This window comes from Telopea speciosissima, chromosome 2 (assembly GCF_018873765.1).
Source record: "Telopea speciosissima isolate NSW1024214 ecotype Mountain lineage chromosome 2, Tspe_v1, whole genome shotgun sequence".
NCBI lineage: Eukaryota > Viridiplantae > Streptophyta > Magnoliopsida > Proteales > Proteaceae > Telopea > Telopea speciosissima.
Genome location: NC_057917.1, coordinates 71,573,809 through 71,598,332, shown reverse-complemented (window position 1 = coordinate 71,598,332; position 24,524 = coordinate 71,573,809). Strand labels below are relative to the sequence as shown.

At 41.6% G+C, this 24,524-nt stretch overlaps 2 protein-coding genes across 3 annotated transcripts; one reads left to right on the top strand and one right to left on the bottom strand.

Moving 5' to 3' along the window:
* The first annotated feature begins 1,864 nt into the window (after nucleotides 1-1,864).
* Nucleotides 1,865-2,422, top strand: LOC122652040 (multiprotein-bridging factor 1c). Its single transcript, XM_043845672.1, has one exon. It carries the CDS (start codon nucleotides 1,927-1,929, stop codon nucleotides 2,374-2,376), a length of 450 nt encoding a protein of 149 aa, XP_043701607.1. The 5' UTR covers nucleotides 1,865-1,926; the 3' UTR covers nucleotides 2,377-2,422.
* A 3,077-nt stretch (nucleotides 2,423-5,499) lies between these two features.
* LOC122650655 (heat shock 70 kDa protein 15-like) lies at nucleotides 5,500-13,323 on the bottom strand. 2 transcript variants are annotated; one of them, XM_043844050.1, is made up of 10 exons: nucleotides 13,272-13,323; nucleotides 11,585-12,816; nucleotides 9,431-9,658; nucleotides 9,241-9,336; nucleotides 8,935-9,156; nucleotides 6,869-7,063; nucleotides 6,618-6,764; nucleotides 6,386-6,535; nucleotides 6,094-6,224; nucleotides 5,500-5,935 (listed from the first exon to the last, which is right to left on the bottom strand). In XM_043844050.1, the coding sequence occupies exons 2-10, from the start codon at nucleotides 12,752-12,754 to the stop codon at nucleotides 5,734-5,736; spliced, it is 2,541 nt and encodes an 846-aa protein (XP_043699985.1). In that variant the 5' UTR covers nucleotides 12,755-12,816; nucleotides 13,272-13,323; the 3' UTR covers nucleotides 5,500-5,733. The 2 variants fall into 2 exon arrangements, with proteins under 2 accessions (XP_043699985.1, XP_043699986.1); XM_043844051.1 differs by having other exon boundaries at nucleotides 11,585-12,817; nucleotides 13,208-13,291.
* Nucleotides 13,324-24,524: the final 11,201 nt, after the last annotated feature.

Genomic DNA, 24,524 nt, shown 5'->3' with positions numbered 1-24,524 from the left:
CAACTTGGAATGCGAATCTCCTTTTCTTATGATTGCCGTAAGGTTTGATCTCAATCTATTTTATCTGCAATCCCAGCCTATCTAATTCTTGTTTTGCCTTTCCCGCTAAAATCTTTCAGGCTTGATTCGATTAGTTTGAGATTTTGGAATGCGAATCAGGGTGATTCAAAGAAACTTCATTTATTTGTTTGGAATACGATTTGTTCACCTAAACTTTGGGGGTTTGGGTTTGAGAGACTCTGTAACCCAAAATAAGGCTCTTTTACTTAAGATGGGTTGGTGCTTAATTAATGAAGAGGAGGTCCTATGGGCTAAGATTTTGCGAACTAAATATTTTTTTTTTTAATAAATATATCCTTGATAACAACTGTTTCGAAGAGGGGTTTCTGGAAGTGGAGCAGCATTGCTATCATCATTCCCATTCTTCAATGAAATGATGTCTCGGAAAATAGGTAATGGACAGGAAACTTTTGGTCCGACCCTTAGGTTCCTTCGTTGCCGATGTGTACTGTTCCCTCAGTTTGGGCAAGACACGATCCTAAGGCCAAGATATGTGATTTTGTTTCTTTAAATACATGGAATGCAAATCTACTCTCTTTGTATTTACCTCCTTCTTTGGTTTGTGAAATTTTAAAGATTCCCACAATGGCTTGTTCACTACCAAATTGGCGGCAAAATTTTTGTGTAAGGATAAATATCTATCTGTAAGTCTGTAACCTCTCGCTCTGAGAGGGTGGCTGGACCTCATTTTCTCGCTAAATGGTGGTTATTTCTTTAGAAATTTAATATCCACCATAAGTTCAAAGTCCATCTTTGGAGGGTGCTTCATGAGGGTGTTCCTGTTCGAGAAACCTTGGGGAAATGGTTAGACTTGGATACTAATTGTTCGTTTTGTAATGTCCATCGAGAATCAATTTGACATATTTTCTTATCCTGTGATTTTTCTAAATATATATGGGCTGCCAGGCCGTTGGGCCTTATGACTAAATTATTAACCAGATTTGCAATTATCTCTTGCAATTGTGTGAACTATTTCTGTTTTTACCTTGTTTTCTCTCCAGTCTCCATTCCTTTGGTCGATAACAAAATTTATTATTCCAATAATTTGTTTTTATTTCTTAAGCTCGCAACACGAGAGGACGAAAAAATGACATTGCTTAAGCATTATGAATATATGATCCTTAAAACTGTAGCATGGAATTGCAAGAGTTACAGTTCTCACATCTCCAGAGTTGCCCTTTTGCCCATCACAGTCAATGGTTCAAAAAATTGGAAGCAAATTGGTTCAATTGGCCAGATCGGATCAGAATCGATTGTGATCGATCTTGGTTAATTATGTTATGGAACGATCGATTCTAGGGTTTTTTAAACCAGTTCTTATCAGTTCCGATTCGATCCAGATCGGAATGAGCAGGGACCAATGACCCCAGTTCTTATCAGGTCCGATTCGATCCAGATTGGAATCATCAGGGACCAATGTCCCCCCATTCTGAGTTTAAATGGATGAGTTTTACCCCAAAAAAAAAAAAAAGTTTAAATGGATGAGTGGGTTGAAAGCCAATTATCAATTCTGACCTAATTCTTTGAATTGAGTTATAGATTTGGAGCTAAATTTGTTTTCAATAATGCCAATTAATTCTTGGCCATAAGTGAGTATTGCTAATTTTGGACAACAAAATAGGCCCATTTCATACAGGCCCCAATCCAATTTCGAACTACGAAACCAATCAACACGTTGGATTCTCAAAAATAAGACAAAAGCCACTTGAGAAACTTCGAGAACCAAATCGATTCACAGTGACGGAACGAACCTTCTAGACAACCAACTCCTATAAAAAACCATTCCCCATTTCGAATGGATCGTTGATCTTCGTCACCTGCAATTTCTCTTTTCTCATTTCTTTCATCTTCGACTTTCGATCAACGATGCCGAGCAGATACGCAGGAGCCTTGTCTCAGGATTGGGAGCCAGTCGTGCTACACAAATCCAAGCCAAAGGCTCAGGCGCTTAGAGATCCGAAAGCCGTGAACCAGGCTCTACGTGTGGGTACAGAGATTCAGACGATAAAGAAGTTCGACGCGGGTTCGAACAAGAAACTACCGGCAACGGCTGTCAACGCCAGGAAACTCGACGAGGAGACGGAACCGGCGGCGGTGAACCGAGTAGCGGCGGATGTGAGACAGGCCATACAGAAGGCACGGTTGGCTAAGAAGATGAGTCAGGCCGATCTGGCTAAGCAGATCAATGAGAAGCTACAGTTGGTTCAGGAATACGAGAACGGGAAAGCTGTTCCTAACCAGGCTGTGTTAGCGAAGATGGAGAGGGTCTTGGAAGTCAAGCTGAGAGGAAACTCAGGGTCGGGAAAGGGTAAGTGAATGTGATGGATTCCGAGTTATAGGTGAAGTTGTCGTGTGTTTAGTTCGTTCTACTGTTGTAAATCTTTCTTTCCTTTTCTCCGGATGTTAAGGTTGAAAGAGTGGATGAAATCGGATGTGGAAAACTATAGAATTAGCTTTGTAAGAAATCTGTGTAAAGAAAACAGAAATACTCTGTAGTGGTTGATAAATTTTCTCTTTCTTTTATCTTAGGTATCCTCTTATTTTTATTGATACTGTTATATAGTTCGAGATTTTTTTCGGGATTCGTACGGGTTTTACCTCCCAATTAACGAAAAGAAATTGACGAAATTGTTACGTAATGAGATTGAGCTTAATTTCTGCAAATATTCTCCACTTGTTTCTCGATTGAAGATGAAAAATTTAATATATTGTTGATTCAGCCCCAATCCTTACTCTAAATTTCGGTTTGGGAAGTACACATGAACTAAGAAACGAATGTTTCATTAAACTTCAAAACGACTGCTTAATTTTATATGAGGAGAGAGAAGAAGAGAAGATGATAGCGTACCCTTTTTCCAACTTTTTTAAGCGAGATCTTTATCCAGGGACTGAAACTTGCAATTGTTTAGATCTGTCTTCTTCTCCTAGTAATTATTACTCCCCCATCATCGACTCATGGAGATCACCCTTTCCTCTGGCTGACCACTGCATTTTTCTTGACTGCCCAACGCCAATTCTTTGTTTTGATGGATTAAGTTATTAACAGAGTTAATATTGGACTAGGCTCTCTGTTTGCAAATCAAATTTTGGGAGAAGGCAGTGAAATCATTTATAAAAACATAAAAAAGAAAAATTATATACAGAAGAGGGCCTTTGTCTTGATGGATAAACAGGGTTCATGGTGGACTAGGCTCCGTTTGGTTGCAAAACAAATGAAGGAAGTGAAATATTTATAAAAAAAAAACAAAAATTCTGAGGAATAGTATCAGACAAATTTACCATTGATTTTCCTTAAAAGGTTTTTTCCACTGTTTTACCCCTTGTCGATCCTATTTCACTGATACATTTCCTAAGTCTTACTATAACGGGTTTTTACAAGATATAATCCACCTGTATTTTACATTTAATATATCTATTCAAAATATTAAACCTAAAAAGAAAAAGATGAATTCTGTATTCGTATCGATACGATATCAAAATTGGTGACTTGTGATACCGATATGTATCACCCAAAAGATGCGAATACCTCAAAACATGCCAGAGGGGCAAGAAATGACAGCTCAAGATTGATGACTTATGATATGGATATGTATCACCTGAAACGTGCGAATACCTTAAAACATGCCACAGATAGGTACAAAATGATAGTGAAAGATTGGTGACTCGTGATCAAGGTTCTAAGTATTAGTGTCAACGGTTTTGATTAGTCAAAAACTAAGACTTGGTTGAAACCTGAGATTTTCTCCATGTTAACTCAAACCTTGGTTTTGAAGCTTAGAAGTTATTTTTTTTTAATCTTGATTCATGTTGTGATGCCTATTTTTTGACATTTTGAACTCAGTTCATGCATTAATTTCACTTATAAAACACTAAAAACAATACTTGTGGTTTTGACCCAAATTTGATACTGTATATTTCTTGGATATGGTATCGAATAAAATTTGACTGAAACATAACTCCTTTAATATAAATCAGATTTAAACAATCTTGGATTTGTTTGAAAGCTTATCAAGAAAGTTTTCAAATAAATCCAAAATTGCTTAAATCTAATTTATATTGAACAAGTTGTGTACAAACATAATTTGATATGCGTGAAGATTTTTTAAAATTACTAGAAAGCTTTCAAAAAAAATCCAAAATTGCTTAAATCTAATTTAGATTTAAAGTATTATATTCCGATCAAACTTAATTAGTGTGTGCAAATGCTTTTTGAAATCATTCTAAATGAAAAAAATAAATAAAAATTTACTGCACTTTTAGCTTTAACAATGTTTTATAGTATTAAGATTTATGACATTTATAGATTTGAAAAACCTGCAACATTAAGAAATTGAAAATTACACTTTAGAAAATTCATTTTTGTTCATGAACTAGGATTGATTTTTTATCCTTTTAAAATTTGATTTTAATATTTTTTTATTCAAATAAGGGATATTTGCTTTTTATGAACAATAACTTAAACAAATGCATAATATTAGGCATAAATTAGTTTCTACCTTGGCTATCATAAAAAAACATATTTATTTTAATTTCTGGCATAAATAAATGTGTTTTTTGGTTTAGAGTAAGTTTCCTCAAGTTTCGATATGTGACTTTTTAAACTCCACCCATTCCTCGTCTCAATTAGTTTCGACTGAGATTTAAAGCAACGCTTGTGATACCAATATGTATAACCCGAAACGTGCAAATACCCCTTTTTGTTTTGGGTAAAAGAAACGTGCAAATACCTCAAACCATGCCACGAAGCATGGTACGAAATGATAGCCCACCCCCATTAAAGGCTCTCTCTAATAATGTTAATGTTTCTATGCATGCTTCCATTGTCCTCATGCTAGCGTTGGGGCCACACAGCCTCTCAGAAACCTAAACCTTCTCCTATAATTATTATTGTATAAACAATTTAAAACTTCAACCATATAGCTTCATGCAACCCATGCAGCCATATATATATCAATTGCTCAGTCTAAGCAGCTAATAAAAAGAACATTAACCCCAATAAATTGTTGCTTCTTAGAGTGCCGAGTGCAGTAGACAAGAAGGGGTGGAATAGGTTGGCTTCCAGCTAACCTACTTTAAACAACAGTTTTCATAAACAGGAAACCAAAAATCTTGACAATCTGAGGGACGAAAGGAAGTGTAATAGATTATGAGATGAAACTGCTGGACTCTCAAGACTCTCAAAGAGGGCTCAAGCCTAAAACTGCTGGACTTGCATTCTGAGAATTACTTCAAATGAACCCATCCCCCAAAACTTGAATTGATTTGACCATCCTCATTTGCTGCATATCAAAGAAATAGAAAGGCCAGCCACAAAAAGCTTGTGAAGAAGTCCCTCTTGAATAGGTAAGGTGCATACATTGGAAGATAAATAAAGTGCGTTGAATGCGTAAAATGCATCTACTCACAGTAAGTGTAAAATAAGCATAACAAAGTCTCATATTTTCTCTTAAATCCCTCTTGAAAACCGGATTCTAGAGATTCCTCGTAAGGTGTAATAACAAACGGTGGTGACCACCGGGTGTTTGTATAAATTCAAACATGATAACTAATTCTTTAGAAGTAGGGAATCCCATATCAACCCTCGACCTCATCCACACCCGAACTGAAACGATAAAAATACAAAATGAACCTATCTTTGACTCGAATGAATCACAAAACAAATGCCCTATTAACTTACGCATGATTTTTAGCACCCTCTGACTTTTCAGTTTCCATTGGCTCAGAAGCAGTTGGCGATGCCTCACCATTGTCTTCTTTGTTTTCACTACCAGACTCGCTACTTTGGGGTTCATTGCCCTGGGGTGAAGGTGAAGGTGCCTCAGTTGGAGTTGATGGCTTGGCTGGCTTAGGTTTCATCATGATAGGTCTGCAGAACCTGTACAGCAAGAACCACAAAAAAAAAATTAAAAAAAGGGGGTAAGCAAGCAACCACAATTTAGTAATAGGAGGAACAAGTTAAGAAGAAAGAAATAAACCAAGTCTCTTCCTACAGGAGAAGACACACGGAGATGGATTTAAATTTAACACTTGTACCTGTCAACTGCTTCTGCTTTCCTTTTCACATCAGCTGATAGCAGAACAGGGGAAGCATATTTCGGGAGGCTTTCCTGTTGCTGCCACTTCTCTCTCAACCATGCCTCTGCTTCGCCACACTCATTTACCACCTACAAGATATCAAAGGATGAACATTATCAGAAAGTGGTCTCTATCCAGTACGTCAGAGCAGTGATCTGGTATTTAAATGAACAGATAAATTAAGTAGGCAAAAAGGGAAATTCAGTTTTTTGGGAGGTTTGGGAAGGAGGGATTGGGGGGACCCCTTCACCTTTTGTTTCTCAGCTACATCAATATGATCAAATTTAGGATCATTCGAGAATGCTGCCTCTCTGAAACTGTTGATACAATAGGTAAATTGTTCAATAGCTGGTCCTCTCTCTGAGTTCTCTTTGTAACGCTCCTCAATGGGATCACCTTGCTGTTAATTCATTGAACCATATCAGAAGATATCACATATCACTGCTGCAAGTTCAACTGCACAGAACAATAAGAAATCTTACCTCCTTGAGCTCCTCCAGCTTAGCAATATAAACACCCTTGGTTTCATCCTCACCATCCTCATACAACCAATCCTCAACATCCTGTAGTTTTGCAATAAATTCATCTCTCTCTGGAGAAGTCACAAATTCTTGATACTTGTCATTCAGCTGGAAAATCAAGAGAAATAACATCAACAACTTGGCACATAGCAATTGAACATATGCCAATGAAGTGCAACACAACTCTATCTATCATGTGTGCATAGATATACCTTATTTCTCATGTCATATACGTAAGCCTCCACCGCATTCTTCTTGTCCTTTGTTTCCTCCATCACTCGGTCCTGAAGTGCCATTTCAAATTCTTTCTCCACAGCTTTTTGCAGATCAACAGGTGGCATTCCCCCATAAACAAATTCAGTAACCGGGATATTTGTCTTCTTTACCTTCTTTTTTGGAACCTCAACCTGAAGAGGAAAAATTGCATGTACAACAAAATCTAGGTCAGAGCAGATTCAGGAAATAACAATTGAAGCATAACCAAGCTCAATTATAACACTAAAATATATATATTAAAAAAATAAGCTCATATCAACCCAGCAGACAAACAGAACTATACCGCATAAAAAGCTCATATCAACCCAGCGACTAACAGAAGTATACCGCATATATCTTCAATTCAAGGTAAATGAAAGAGACAATTCCGGTAGTTACAAAATAAATACGAAAAACAGTTAGAAGAGCACAATTCAATAATATAAGTTTGGAGAAGAACCAATAAAAGTAGAACCAGATCCCAATGCCAAGAATTGAAATCTAAATGACCTGGAAGATTTTCTTCCTCCTTCCTACTCCAACATCAATGAACTCTGTTTCAATACCTGTGGTGCTTCTGATATAAATTCCAAGAAAAATGTTGGCAAAAGCAAATATTAACAGCAGGCCAAAACCTCCTAAGAAACACAGTGATACCAGCGCTAATACAAATTAAAATATCTACAGATCTACATTTAGTATGCAGTCAACAAATGGTAATGTATGTTATAATACTTGTCACCTTAGACGTGGTGAGGACCATTGCAGATGGAATCACGACGACAAAGCTCTATATCATTGTTTAAGCACAACAACTGTTGTTACTGATCTTCTTCTAATACAACCACACATCAGAATTGAGGAGTTGAATTTAAAACTGTTCTCCTGAACATTGATTTATCCACCTCCTACAGGCCGCATGCAACAGGCAGTGTAGTAAATAGCTTGTTTGAGGTTAAAACATTCGGATTTCGGTGGAATTTCCACCCCACTGGAACCGAAATATTTTAGCATTTGGCCATCGAGATTTGCAACATTACACTGGAAATTTTGAAATGGCCATTTCACCTGTCAAAACCTAGATTTTGCCTTTAAGTTTACACATGCTTGAATCACTAGATTTTGTGGGGTAGGGCAGAAGGACCACAAAAAAAAAAAAAAGGAGAAAACCAAAAGAAATGATGGCCACGTTATCCTCCAATCCTCTGGCTAGAAAAGTCTCTCAAAATCCATCACAGAAGGCCTGCAGGTGGTACAAATTTTGATATTTTACCGAAAATAAAAAGCCCTGGGGAGAAAGAGGGGCAAAGCTCAAAATTTCATTGAAATCTTGTTTTTTTTATAAGGGCCCTGTTAAAAAATTCGCTGAAATAAGACGAAATGATCAAAATTTTGCCAAGTGAAATGAAATTTCACCGATATATGGACTCCCCTGTGTTTTGCATAGGCATTTCATTTCGACTAATGTCAAAGCCAAATTATTTTGCAAAAAATTCTAGGTTGAAATTTTGAACCATGAACTGGGACAGCACGATCAACTCGGACTCTCTGCGCATCAACCATCTGATGGGCAGTCTGTCTCGGCCATCTCCTTCCCTTGTATGGCTGAAACTGCCAAGCTGTAGATTTCTACACTACCCATCTAGAAAACCATAAACCAACCAAAATCCTATAACTTACTATGTAGCTAACCAGCCAAAGAATACCCTGTATAGCATGGTGATTGTGCATTTATAAACCACCAAAGGTGTAGTGAAGGCTGTGAAGCACAACCAGACTCACTAAATATCACCATGTATGTCACATCACACACACACATGAAAATTAGCCACTCTTTTTAAGGTTCAAATTTAATTGTTAACTAGGTTGCAGACAATGTTAAAAACAGTTTCAAGAAGAAGCAAATGGATACCATCCAAACTGGGTCCTAAACTAAACCAAGTGAAGCAAAAAATGTGAAGGAAAAAAAAAAGACCACAGGAAATAAAAAAAAAAGATGCGTAATAAGAAAAGAATAACCAACCTTTGCATCTGCTTCCATCTGCACAGGCTTATCCCCAGACCCAGGAGCACCATTTTCAACACCAGATGCATCAGTGCTACCTTTTGCATCTTGCATGTTTATATCATTTTCACCTGCAGCAGCAGGTGCACCATCAGCAGGAGCCTCATCAGTTTCCATCTTTGTAGTCTCCCTTGCTGACTCCTTTACAACTGGGATTTCCACATCTTCTTCCTCCAGAAGCTGAAATAAAGATTCGCATAAAAATCTGAGGAAAATGCAAACAAATGGAATTTAAATTAAGCTACTGTTATGTCCAGCACTTACTGTTGCTGACTCAATAGACACAACGCCATGCAGATTCAAGCGAACTTTCACTTTCACTTTTGCACGTTCACCTTTTGCAGATTGGAATGGACCAATCTGGGCACATTCAGAATGCAAGTGAGAAAAGAAATGTTGCACATACATTATAAAACTTAAGTCAATAAATGAACCCCATTGGCAGCTCAGTTACCGTGTAAGTGCTGATCTTTGCCAGTGCCTGCAATTCACTCACATCAGCATATTGAACATCAACTGTAAATGTTCCTGATCTATAAAATGTCAAGGCCTTGACACTGGGTATTGGATTTCCCTTGGGGAAGACTATGGTGCTTTGCTGATGATCGGTGGCACCATTTTGTGAATCAGGTGCAGACCCTTTCCATGACAAGGCAATTGGGAAGGGAAAGCACTCATTGACCTGAAGAGACAAAAACACAATAATTAATAACAAGACTGGCAAACCAGTACGATGTCCACGCTAACTTGCTTAAGAAGAAAGAATAACTTTTGCAGGTGCAAATGATGAAAATGCTTTGCCTTATTGAACAGTAAGAATTAGAATAAATCAAAGCAGAGCCACTTGTAATATCAAGATGAAACCAACAATTAAACACCATCACTAACAAATTGGAATAATATACAAATGCAACAACAATAGCAAAAAAATTAAAATATTTGACAAATAGTAGTAAACATTTTGGGTGTCAGTTTTACATTTTTTAAAAACAGATCATCTATTGCAAAAAGACATTAAGATTGCACAAACAAAGGGACTTATTGTGCTCACACTGGTTTGGGAATAGAAGGGTAAATAACTGTACCAGCTATGTAAGGAATGTCCAAGTCCAGCCCACCAGGCCCAGGCTTTTATGCTCAAGGACTAAAGTGGCTTTCGTGCTCGAGGACTAAAGTGCATTTATTATTTATATAAAAGAAAAATGCTAAAACAAGCCAGACGCTAAGGAAGCAATCTGCTTCATCTGACTTCCTCAATTGACTAATTTTCTGAAGTACTTCTTTCATTCTCACAAGTAATTCTAACAGTAACTCAATACTTACAATAAATGACCCTCACAAAAGAATGGGGAAGTGTATCTTATGAGGGAAGAAAAAGTAAAAGAGCAAAATACCAAACTACTCCAAAGTGTCAAATATTTTCCCAAACATTATCCTAGATAGCTCCAGGCCTTTTTTTTATTTTATTTTGGTTGGTGTTGGGCGGAAGAGGAGAGGGAAGGGGGCTCAAACCCACACCACCGAAGTTATACCAAGTGCACCCAGACATCCCAGCCCACTTATTCTCAGGCTAAGCTGGGGTAATAAAGCCCAGTCCAGCACGAGCCTGGCCCATGTACACCTTGTCCAAATACACAGTAAGAGCACACATTCACACCCATTAGAAGTTAACTCAATTAGAAACATAATTGTATTTTATAAAATGGGTAATTTCTTTGTTCCAGGTTGGGCAGGTCAATAAGTTCATGAAAGATTTCAACGTTGTCACAAAAAAAAATATTGAAAACCATGCTAACATTAAAAAAAATAATAAAAAAATAATCTGATCACTAAATAAACAGTCAATAAAGCCTAAAGCAGTGAAACAAAATAATAGCTTATCTGAAGATAACAACCATTGGTTAGCAAGCAGTAAGCATTCCTATCTCAAATTGCGGAAATATGAGTTGGCACTTATCAATCACATAGAGAAGAGATACAAAAAGGCATTAACATACTAGACTTCATTTCTACAAGCTGTTTACGTGAAGGTTTGGATGATGAGCATAAAGGATGTTTCATTTTTACCCAACAGATAACAATCTTTAGATTTAGGAAACTTACAGACACTAACCTTTCAATTAAGGCCACTCATATTAAACTAATGACCATATCTCTTCCCCCCTCTTTCCTCCCTTATTAGGAAAGTACCCCATTTATCTCTCTCAATCTTCCATCTTTGTTAGGGAAACTACCTATTCCTCAGCCACCCACCAAGACCTTTCACTCTTACCACCCCTCCAAGTATCTCTCACACACTCCCTCCCCCACACCCCACCTACCTACTCATCATGCATAGACAGGACCTTCACTAGCATTCTCAATTTCTCAACAACCCCTCCCCTCTTTTTCTGCAATCATTCTCAACTTAATTTAAAAAATGTTCTAACTAGGAAAGTAAATTTATTTCACCAATTATCTTCAGAAGAATTATCAAGTGCTCAGGAAATCAGCTCTAACTTGCAAGCACCTGATTTGTTTCAACCTTCCAATTATTGGATTAGATTAATCAACAAGCTCAAAACACATCGACCAAAATGAAACCAATAAACATAGAAAAATATATTACCTGGAACTCCCGCACTTTGAATGTTGGACTGAGGATTGCACATTCAAGTGCACAACCTCGGGCAACACATTCACTGGCATTCATTGTACGCCTTGGTTCCTTTCCAAAGAATTCAGTCAATATTCTGATGACTGCGGGAACACGTGACCCTGAACCAACAACCTCTACTGCATGGACATTGTCAACAGTTATTCCCGCATCTGCAAGAGCCTTCTGTAAAGGTACCTTCACACGCTCCAAAATTGGAACACTGAGCTGCTCAAAGTCCTCCCTCTTGATGAAGCCTCTGACATCTTTGTCATCCATTAAGCACTCTATGTTCAATGGTGCCTCTGGATTTGCACTGAGTACCTTCTTCAGCTTCTCACAACCCGCACGCAGCCTAAGGCATGCCCGTGCATTTTGGAAAACGTCAATTTTGTACTCTTCCTTGAACTTTGCTGCAAAGTGCTGGAACAAAGCTTCATCGAAATCTCTACCTCCAAGAGACCGGTCAAATGCATGTGAGAGAACCTTCAGCTGACCTTTCTTGAAGCCTGCAATGCATACTTGCATAGATGCGTGGCCAATGTCAACAAATGCGACATTTAATTGGTCATTCTCGGGCAAATCAGTCTTGTATATTCCATAAGCCAAGGCTGTGGATGTCGTCTCATGCATCAGACGTAAAGGATGCAAACCAGCTATTGTAGCGGCATCCAAAACAGCTCTTCTCTGAAGATCCGTGAAATACACCGGAATTCCAATACAACAATCCACTACTGCCGCATTTAGATTCTTCTCTGCTATGCTCTTCAGATTCGACAGTACCATCCCCAATAGCTGCGTTGGGGTAAAGACCTTTGTTTCTCCAAGGTATCGAGCGTGAATTAATGGAAAACCATCCGGCCCTTCCGTAACTGTAAAAGGTAAGGATTTAATATCACGCTGAAACTCGGGATCAGAAAACTGCCTCCCGATCATACGCTTTATCTGAGAGATCGAGTTTTTAGGGTTCATCATCGTGGAAGCGGCCCCAGCTGTTCCAATGAACCGCTGCTTCTCACCAAAGCAGACGATAGCAGGAGTTTCCCGTTTTGATTCATCGTTAAGAACAACATCAATGCCTCGTTGCCGAGCAACAGCAACAATGCAGCTTTCGTTACCCAAATCAAAACCAACAACGCTCATTTTCGCCGGAACAAAATCAGTCCGTTTGACAAATTGGTCACTCCCGGCCAACAATCAACGATCTAAACAAAAGTGCAATAATAGGAATTAGTCACAATCTAAAGCCGGAAAGAACATGAAACACAGCATTATTCACGTACGAGTAATACTTCGAATAAAAAAATTAACTAAATGTAAATCAATTAAAGAAAGAAGGTCCTCATTATCAAATATCCAATAGACCTTCCAAAAATCCGATCTGATCACGAACCTACACAGGCTCTATTGACAAAGACCGGCGTCAATTTTCTAGGGTTTTCAACAGACCGAATAAAGAGCAGAATAGAGGAAAATTCTATAACGGAGCATGAACGAAATAAGGTATTCGCATACACTATATGAACACCTTAGACTGAACGAAAACGGTTTAAATTTCAGAATAGCTGAAAATTTTACAGATCTGCAAAGCTAAAACCTCTCAGAGCATAAGAATTGCCGGGTAGAAATTGCGAAAATTAGGGTTCTTATCTGAATGTACCTTCAAGCTTTCGCGGAAATTTTGTATGCTTTGGAGAGAATTCCAGGCATCGAGTTCAATATTAGGGCTCTCTTCTTCTAGAATCCTCCAAAAAAAATTCCACCCATGAAAAGAAACCTCATTTTGGGTTGAAAATTAATTTGGAATTGCCCCTCGCACTCGAGAACCCTAGAAGGTTGGACGGTGGGGCTCGAGAACTCTAGATGGGTATTATGCTTTTAAATGATACTTAGGTATATGAAGAAACATAAATAGTAATCATAGACCTGAGACTTATACCGTTGATTTGGTTCCCATCTCGTGTCTCCCAGTGTTTATCAAATCCGACGGTAGAGAAACCTAACGATAATGAGTTTTGATATCGTGTCTCCCCGTGTTTATGATATCCGACGGTAGAGAAACCTAAAGATAATGAGTTTTGATTTACTGAGCGGTTCTGTCGGTATTATAGAACTGGACCAAATTCAACTCTGGACCGTCTGGTTGTGTTTATTAGACTCACGTCATGAATCCACGTGTGGCCCGCTAAACCTGCCCTTTGGACGATCAAAACTAAGAACCATTCCAAAACTGCACAAAAAAACAAAATGGAAACAAAATTTTAGTTGAACCGACTCGTTTCGTCCAGACGTTTCCAGTGTTTACCAAATTCCATCAACAGTAGTCAGTATAGAATAATATTTGAATCCATATAGGACATGATTCCATGTTTGCATGTTTCAAAATACTTTATGAAAAAAGGTTTTTCTGTCCCTAAACGTGCTATGCCAGCTAAAGGGCCAATGGAGCACACATATAAATATCACAAGGGTGGGATTTCCACATTTTATAGGGGTGGAGCGATCATTTTGCTCCATCCTGTGTTTAGGTGCATGAGCCATGTTCTCGGACAAAATCCTTTTTCTAAACTTTATTGCTTTTTTTTAGTGCGGGGGGAGGGAAGATGGATCTATACGTTGTCTGCATGTATTGGCATCCCCACACTAAGACAATGAACACACGAAGAATGTTTCATGATTTGTATATTATGGATTCATATGGTCAAGGATGAAAGATAATATATAGAGTGACATGAGAAAAAAGAAAAAAGAAATAAAGTTGATTTGTATATTAGGGATTCATATATATGGTCAAGGTGGAAAGATAATGTAGAGAGTGATATGAGGAAAGAAATCATTATATATCGTGTGGTACCAATAATGTGTACATCATTCACCCCCCCCCACACCCCCTGTTGCATCAAGAAATCGCGCAGCGGTCCTTCGAGTGTCGTAACCTGCAAAAGACCCTAGGTGACAAGGGAGACCCGGTGTGGTTCCGGCCTAGGACTCTCCGATGCCTAAGTTAGATCTCTCTGAGCAAACAGATGAATAATTAGAATTCAATATGGGTTAATGGAGTCGCAAACCTTCCTTTTTATAACAAAGTATGGTGGTGTTGAGAGTCCCAGTTTGATGGCGAGTCAGCCGTAGAGTGGATAGAGAGACCCTGGGTAGCAGGGCTCTTCCATGGTTGGTCGCCTCCTTACGGGAGGGAGTATCCCAGTGGTGTTGGGATCCTTAATAGATAGACACCTGCGGGTGGTGATAGCACCTTTGGTGTTAGAGTCTGTTAGGGTGACGTGACTTCTAGGCAGTGGCCTAGAGTCCTGGAGATGGCATATGTCTGTTGTGATGGTTGGAGCATAGGCCTGGGAGCCACACCTGTGAAGGCCGCGCCTGCGGTTCGTGTCTGTGTTAGTTCTCTTCTGGGTTTAGGACGGCCCCTTCTTGGACTGATACGTGGCAACTCCTAATTGGTCTAAATAATATTGGGTTCATCATTTGCCCCCCACTCTCTTAGAACAGAATGTCTAAGAGAGTAATGCTTTTATGCAGTGAGGGGTTCATTGTGAACAAGCTTCTCTTTAGGGGATTGCATGTAAATCCCTCTTGGTGAGGTGGGAGAGGTTGTAGGTTCAAGCCTCTCCTCCCACACTCTTTCTTCTTCTTTTTGGGTAGGTATGTATATATCTCCTTCCTTCTCTCTTCCCTTTCCACTTTTCACTTCTTACTGTTTCTCATCATCTCTTTCTCTCTTACTTTTTGCCTTCCACCTTTTTTGAAATCTTGTCTCTTCCTTGCACTCATTTGACATTTGTCTTTTTGGTGCCCCTCATGTGTTTATCTTTAAGCAACATAGAATAGTGTGACTTTTTGTTGGCTTTCTTCTCTTTTGGCCCTTGGCCTTGGTGGTTGCTTAGTGCTTGCTTGCTGCTTGCTTGTTGCTGTTACTTCTACTGATAGTATATCTTTAGGTGTTCTGAGTTCTAGGTACGGTCTACCTTCTTGCCCCTCAGAGTTTTCAAGTGGTATGTCCCTGGACGTATCTGCTTGAAAACTATGTAAAGTCCTTCCCAATTTGCTGATAGTTTTCCTTCTTTCCTTGGCTGTGATGCACTTGCTCTCGGTAAGACTAGGTCCCCCTGATGGAATAAGCGCTCTCGCACCCTGGCGTTGTAGTACTTGGTTGTTCGCTGCTGGTATGCCACGTTTCTCAATAGTATCTTCTCTCGTACCTCATCTAGGAAGTCCAGGTTTGCTCGCAGTCTGTCGGTGTAGGTTCTCTCATTGAAGTGCAGTACTCTGTGGGACATGGCAAGGACCTCTACTGAAGCTAGTGGTTTTGTGCCATGTGTTAGGCAGAATGGGCTTTCTCCTGTGGGTGTCCTTACATAACACTCAGTAGTTCCTCGACCCACTTCCCTTTGGCTCCTTCTAGTCTTTTATTTATTCCATCTAGCAGTGTTATGTTTGTCACCTCCACCTGACCATTGGCTTGTGGGTATACTACTGAAATAGGTCGATAGTCAACGTTGTAGCTGTGATAGAAGGCTCTGAACTTGGGGTTGTTAAACTGCTTTCCATTGTCTGAGACTATTATCTTTGGTACCCCGAACCTGTAGATGATGTCGTCATGGACGAACTTCTCCATTTCATTCTCTGTGATCCTGGTCAATGGCTTGGCTTCTACCCACTTGATGAAGTAGTCTATGGCGACCACCAAGTACTTGCGGTTGCCAAATGTTGTTGTGAAGTCACCCAAGATGTCCACCCCCCACATAGCAAAGGGAATGGGGTTAAGGATCGATGTCAGCTTGGTGGCAGGTAGATGGGGTACTGGGGCGAATAACTGGCATTGCTCGCAGTCCTTGACGTACTGTATGGCTTCCTCTTACATTATTGGCTAGTAGAGCCACTGGCGGAGGATTTTATAGGCTAGGGCTCTTCCTCCCATATGGCTTCCACAAATCCCTTCATGTACCTCTATCAGGGCATATTGGGCTTCCCCCTTGGGTCCTAGCACCGAAGTAGTGGTGTTGTTGCCCCCTATTGTATAGTATTCCGTCCATGACGATGTACTTTGCAGCTCTCATTCTTATCTTCCTTGCTTCGACCTTGTCTTCTGGTAAGACATCATTCTGTAGGTAGTTTTTGACGTAGATGGCACTAGCCAGGTTGCAGAGCTCATCGTTGGCTAGCCTGGACAGGGCGTTAACGGTGGTGTTCTCGATCCTGGGAACTCGAGCCATCTCAAACTTCATGAACCCCCCGATCAATTCCTGAGCACGTGCTAGATATGATGTCATTCGCTCGACCTTCGCCTCATACTCTCCATTCACCTGATTTACCACTAGCTGGGAGTCACTCCGAATGGATAGGTGTGTGACTTGAATGGCTTTGGCCACCCGGAGTCTAGCCAGTAGTGCCTCATACTCTGCTTCGTTGTCGGATGCTGGGAAGGTGAAGCGGAGAGCGTATTGGATTCGAAATCCTTTGGGGCTAGTGAGTAGGAAGCCAACCCTGCTTCCTATGGCGTTACTCGAACCATCCACGTACATCTCCCACGATCCTCGTTCATGCTCGTCTGGTCCTTCTGCATCTGGCTCGATCTCAGGTAGGGTGCATTCAGTGACGAAGTTTGCCAAGGCTTGGCCTTTGATGACCGTCCTGGGCTGGAACCTGATGTCGTGTTCACTCAACTCTACTGCCCAACCAACCAACCGTCCAGAGACGTCTGGCTTGTGCAGTATTTTCTTCAGTGGTAGGTCGGTGAGGACTATGATAGTATAGGCTTGGAAGTATGGTCGTAGCTTCCTAGCCGCGATCACCAGAGCGTAGGCTACCTTCTCAATCCTGGTGTACCTGGTCTTTGCGTCAATTAGTACATGACTGACATAATAGATGGGTCTCTGTATCGTACCCTCTTCCTTCAATAGTACCGCACTCACTGGGACTGGGGTCGCAGCCAGGTAGATCTGTAGCTCTTCATTGGGTTTTGGTTGCCCAAGCAGTGGAGGATTCTCGAGGTACGCATTCAGCTCTTCAAACGCTTTTTGACACTCCTCCATCCATGCAAAGTCTTTAAGACTTCGGAGGTTCTTCAACGTCTTGAAGAACGGCATGCACTTGTCTCCTGACCGTGACACGAACCTTAAAAAGGCGGCGATCCTTCCATTCAGCCTCTGTACTTCCCTGACCATCCGAGGTGGTGCCATCTCTTGGATGGCTTTGATCTTGGATGGGTTGGCTTCAATTCCGCGTACTGAGACCATGAACCCCAAAAACTTTCCTGACTTTACTCTGAAAACGTATTTTGCAGGGTTTAATCTCATCTGGTTCCTTCTCAATATCATGAATGCCTCTTCCAGGTCGGATAGGTGTTGATGGGCTTGGACACTTTTCACGACCATGTCGTCTATGTACACCTCCATGTTGTGCCCGATCTATTCCTCGAACATTTTATTGACCATCCTTTGGCAGGTGGCCCCTGCATTCTTCAGCCCAAACGACATGACACGGTAGTAGTAGTTCTCCTTGTCCGTTCAAAATGCGGTGTAAGACTCATCATCCTCATGCATGAGGATCTAGTTGTAACCAGAGTATGCGTCCATGAAACTCTACATCTCATGTCCGGTGGTGGCGTCGATCAGCAGATCAATCCTAGGTAGTGGGTACTCGTCCTTTAGGCATGCTTTATTCAGCTCAGTATAGTCGACGCACATTCTCCACTTCCCATTAGGTTTGGGTACCATGATCATGTTCGCGTGCCAGGTAGAGAACTTCTCTTCCCTGATGAACCCTGATTGGCTCAACTTTTCTACCTCTTCCTTGATAGCTGCCTGTCGATCGAGGGTGAAGTTTCGCCTCTTCTATTGGATGGGCTTCCTAGTTGGGTCTACATGCAGCCTGTGCTCTGCTATGGATCTAGGTATGCATGGCATGTCGTCGGTCGACCATGCGAAGACATCCATGTTGGCTTGGAGGAGGTATTCCAGTTCTTTTTTCTGTTCATCGCTCAATAATGAGCCAACCTGTACTACCTTGGAAGGGTCATCTTTGCTGAGTGGCCATGGGACAAGGTCCTCCACCGGCCTTCCTCTCTTCTCTATTAGTTCATCTCTCTAGTCACTGACCAGGTTCTCTATACATAGTGACATCCCCCGTGTGTTGCTATTGTTCTTCTTCAAGAAGGTGGCGTAGCATTCTCTGGCTTTCTTCTGGTCGCCTCGGACTTCACCTACTTTGTTGTCAGTGGGGAACTTCATCTTCAGGTGGAGTGGAGACATGACACCTCTAAGGGCTACCAGAGATGGGCACCCTAAGAGGTCGTTGAATGACACCACGGATATGACGACCATGAAGTTTACCATGATCATTACCTGGTGAGGATGTACTCCGAAGGTGACGGACAATTCTATGGTGCCTCTAATGGAGGCGATAGCGCCCGAGAATCCATGGAGGTAGTTGAGCTCTGGCTTGAGTTGATCGTCTCCGAACCCGAACTGTCGGTAGGCTTCCAGGGAGAGTACATCTACTGATGCTCCTGTATCTATCAACACCCTGTGCACAGGTCGGTTTGCTACCTCCACCTGTACTACCAGGGCATCCTCATGTGGAAAGCTCACCCCTTTCAAGTCTGCATCCGAGAAGGAGATCATCGTCTCGGTCTTTGCTATCTTACTTGGCTTCTCTGCCACTCCCATGAACCTGGCATGGGCTTTGGCCTTCCTGGTTGATTCCTGCCCTGGTCCTCCAAGTACTGCGAGGATGGGGGCTCCCTTGGTGCCGCTGGGCTCCGACGCGTCTCTTCTTTCGTCAGTTCGGTCTCTCTCTGTATCTCGGTCTGCTCTCCTTTCTTCCCTTCTTGGTTCTTCTCTTTCTAGATCACGCCCTCTGTCTCTTTGGCCCGAACGGCCATCAGGTTTCCCCTTCATGTATTTGTTCAAACTGCCTGCTCTCACAAGGCCTTCTATCTCCCTCTTCAGTTGGTAGCAGTTTTATGTGTCATGCCTATAGTCCTTGTGGAAGAGACAGTACTTGTTTGGGTTGCGCTTCTCAGGCCCTGCTAGCATGGGTCGTGGCAATCGAATTAGGTCACGGTCCTGGATCTGCATAAGGATTTGGGACCTGGTGGTGTTTAGTTGTGTGAACTCTGGACTGCCTACTCTCTCACTCCTCTCTGGGCGACAATCACTTCTCCCAGATGGGCGGTCGCCCTTCTCTTGTCGACGCTCGATCCTTGACTTCTTATTATCTTTACGGTCCTCTGGTGTTGACCTTTTATTGTCTTGTGGCTTGACTTCGATTGCCTTCTTTGGAGCTTGTACTATCTCGGCCATATTGGCGAACTCGTTGCATCGCTCTAGGAGCTCCTTCATAATCCTGGTCTCATGACGTGCCAGGTCCTTGATCAACTCTATGTCTCGGATGCCCCCAGCCAAGGCAGCATGCTGGGTCTGGTCGTCTAGGTCTCCTCTGACTTATAAGGACTCCTTGGTGAACTTGCTGACATACTCCCTGGAGGACTCCCTAGGGTTTTGTATCACGTTCAATATATTGACTGTGGTTTTCTTTTGCTTTACGCTACTCTAGAAGAGGGTCACGAACTGTTTGCATAGTTCTGCAAATGACCCAATCGGCCATGGTCGCAGTCTGGAAAATCATGAGGTCGCTGCACCCTTAAGGGATACAGGGAATGCTTGATAGGATACCACGTCCGATCCACCATAGAGGGTCATCATCCCGTTGAAGTAGTTGATATGGTCATTAGGGTCGATGATACCACTATAGAGTTCAAAGGTGGGAAACTTGAACCTGGATTGGAGTAAGGCTGACATGATCTCTTTTGAGAAGGGGTGTTGTCCAGGGATTGAGTGTGTCTCACCCTTGGTCTACTTCTTCAACCCTTCTAGCTTCTCGTCCAACTCTCGGAGTCCCTTATCTAGGTCTTCATCCCGTGTTTGTCCTTCACGTCTGACTAGTCGTTCGCGTCCTCTCCTAGAAGTCCCTTCCCATCTCGACTGTTGGCGAGATGGTGAAGGGTCACGTCGTGATGAATCTTATCTTGACCGCGAGGGGCTTGCTTCACGATAAGTCTGGCTTTGCCCTGGTACATAACTTCCTCTTATTCGACCATCAAACACCGACCTTCGGATGGACCCTTTCAGGGTTAGGTACCACGGATCGATGTGATGGTGTTCTCCCTTGATTCGACTGTGCTGGAGGATCCGTCGATTGCCCCCTAGGTTGGGAAGGCTCTCCCCGCTGCTTGGTGTGCCTCTTTGATCTGTCACCCTTGGGAGGGGACCTCCTGGGGCTCAGTTCCAGTCGAGGGTCATCCTACAACGGTGTGATGTTGCACACTGCCTTAGGTAGTCGTGGAAGAGTCGTTGATCCTCGAGGATCTGTCGATGTAGGTCATTGATCTGACCCATAGTTGCTGGGGCATTGGGGTCAGGTACCATCTCCATCACCACTTCATTGTTGGGTTCGACTACCGCAACTTGATCATCGTTTGGGACCTCCCTCTCTAGAGAGACATGGTCCTGGTCATTGGCTCTGTGACGTGAGCTCTCTGGAGGAGGTGATCCATTCCCCTCCCTCGGGGCATTGTTGGTGGAGGGAGCGATCTTCCTACCTCGTGGTGCCATGGTTCAATAGATATGGAAATTGGCTAGTAAAGGTAATGGCTAGCGTCGTTTCCACCGACTGCGCCAATCTGTTGCGTTAAGAAATCGTTCAGCGGTCCTTCAAGCGTCGTAACCTACAAAAGACCTTGGGTGACAAAGGAGAACCGGTGTGGTTTCGACCTAGGACTCTCCGATGCCTAAGTTAGATCTCTCTGAGCAAACAGATGAATAATTAGAATTCAAGATGGGTTGATGGAGTCGCATACCTTCCTTTTTATAGCGGAGTATGGCGGTGTGGAAAGTCCCAGTTTGATGGCGAATGAGCCGTAGAGTAGATAGAGACCCTGGGTAGCAGGGCTCTTCCATGGCTTGTCACCTCCTTGCGGAAGGGAGTATCCCAGTGATGTTGGGATCCTTAATAGATAGACACCGACGGGTAATGATAGCACCTTTGGTGTTAGAGTCCGTTAGGGTGACGTGACTTCTAGGCGGTGGCCTAGAGTCCTGGAGATGGCGTATGTCTGCTGTGATGGTTGGAGCATAGGCTTGGTGACGTCCGCGAAGGTTATGTGACGTGGAACTTGGTGAAAAGGGGGTCGCGCCTATAGGAGGCCGCGCTTGTGGAGGCTACGCCTGTGAGGCCGCACCTGGGAGCCCGCGTCTCTGGGAGCCGCGCCTATGGTTCGTGTCTGTGTTGGTTCTCTTCTGGGCCTAGGACGGCCCCTTCTTGGACTGATACACGTGGTAGCACCTGATTGGTCTAAATAGTCTTGGGTTCATCACCCCCTTTTTAACCTAATTCCTACAAGCTGAATGTATGAACTTTCTTTATACGTCAACTTCAAGCGCCAACAATTTCAATTCTATTGGAGTTTACCAATTGACACAATATAGCTTTGCAAATCCAAGGTTGTGGGAGAGATCCCAAAGTATTGATCTAAATGTTGGTTGTAAACAGACACATACATAGGAATATTGATACACGAGAGGATATTTGATTCAATTGGACTCTAAATTTGATATGTGATTAATGTAAATTATGACCTCTCTATCCAATGGTTAAAATAGCCATGTCATGATTGTCATCCATTCATGTTCCAATGTCTAGAGTTCTTATTGTAGAAACCATTTTTCATTATTTTTTGGACTACATAACAACTATATAATTTCTATACGCTTTACCTAATTGTGCCACAAAATATGATGATGTGTAACATGAACATAGGCGCTTAGGGAAAAAATTTCTATTAGTTTTACCAAATTTCGTCCTCAAATTTATTCATATGTTCTCTCATGAATCGTCCACCCCATCTCATAATATTTTGTTTCTTATTAAAGGTACCCGTTAATTTACTTTGTAAGGCCTTGTGTTAGTCATTGTAGCCATTACTCAAAATCAAATACTACTTCACTATTCACATGATATATACTACCCTAGTTTCATCCTTCTCTTGTACAAATATCCCTTCTTGGTGTGAAAGGTAGCCAAAGCGCCTTTGATTGCAGTGCAATTAAGTAGAACAATTGTGTTATGCGTCTCAATACAGAATATTTTATCTTGAGATGTTATGGGAAAGACCATTGCTTTCCCAGTCAGTGTGGTTAGCCAGTTCATGGCTCAACCGCTCAAACTCAATTTGACCATTGGGAGGCTGTTATGCAAATATTGCGATATGTGAATAAGACACCAGGCTAAGGCCTTTTATACTAAATTGCGATATCCTGAAAGGAACGCCTCATATGAGTGGTTAAGACATGGCAAGCACAAGTAGAGGCGAGGAATTGTGGAGGTAGGATGACTTGACCTTATCCCTCGTCCAAAGCCTGGCAAACAAGTTAGGGAGGAAGAGTCAGCTAGCAAAAGGGAGGGAATACTTTGTTTTGATGGAATGAGAGATCCAGATGCCACTATTGAAATACAAAAGTGGGGGCTTCTCTATATTCCTTTATAGGGTACGCGCACAGGCATCCCAAGTATGTCAATCTTATGTTTCTTCAAAGAGGAATAGAAATACCTATTCTACCAACTACTCTTTCCCAACTTTGAATAGCCATTATATATATAATAAAACTTGTCAAACTAACTTTTTAATTTTTTTGGAATAAATTTAGTTGATTTGCAATCAATCGTATCGATACATTTATTTGAAATGAGGGTTAATCTGTTTGAAACCAACCCGATTATAAGAATGTGTTGTAATCGAAATTATTTGTTCACTCTACACTACTTACTATAGACGCTGGAAATCGTCACTTGCTCATGGCGATGACGACAATTGGTCATGGGCCAATATTGGATCCTCACTCGCAGTCGAACGCATGTGAAAACATCCAAAAAAGGCACAACCCCTGCCCCCTCCCCCCTCAAAAAAAGCCGCGGTGCTGCGGAATATCTACAGCCCTACGGGAACGAAAATTCGTACTCTACATGATCGCGGTCTCTACAGGGCTGTCAAGTCCCACTTCGGGAGGAGGTCCCATAGCCTTGGGAAGCGATCTCTCTCACTCGCTTTTGCCTATTTTGAATGTATGTACGTGCTCTCTAGTGACCCACCCTCCCTATATCCCATGTCCTACGATATTTTAGCCTCTTGAGACCTTGCTCGTGCTCCAAGTGGCCATAACCCATATTTCATTTCCCATTTTTCTCACCTTCTTTCATAACATTCCCCATGATATCCTTGTTATGGCCATTTAGTATCGTTACTCTATCCAAGTAACGGGCAATAGTTTCGAGAAATCCCCAGCGATGTCGTTGCTTTGCTCGAGATCCTAGTGATAAAAGTCCTTGTTACAATTGTTACTCTATTGAAGTTCAGGTAACCCAACCTATCTTACATAGTTGTTACTCTGTTCGATGAAAGAGAGGCAAGCCGATCGTCTGTTTCCATCTAAGTCGTGGGACATCATCACATTTTGTATTTGTGGTATTTCTTTTTTACTTTGTTTATTTCATTGCAAGTATATGCTTTTCCCATTTTTATCATTTTGGCATGACGTAGACAATTAAAGTAGTTTGCATTAGTATAAATAGTAAACTTTATTTACAAAAACATAGTGTTTTGTTTTATTTTTCTGCAAAGCATTTCAGCTCATTTTCATATATTGAAGTAACTTACTTTAACATGCACATTACCATTTTTGGTTGCAAGTATCATGTTTAGTGTTCATTTTTACATATTTTATGCATCATAAATTAGCCTCACAAGTTGGTATAATAAATATCATTATCGGAAAATGTTCAAAATCGAGCATCTAGTAGAAAGACCGGTTCAATCGAACGACATGGGATGTTGATACCT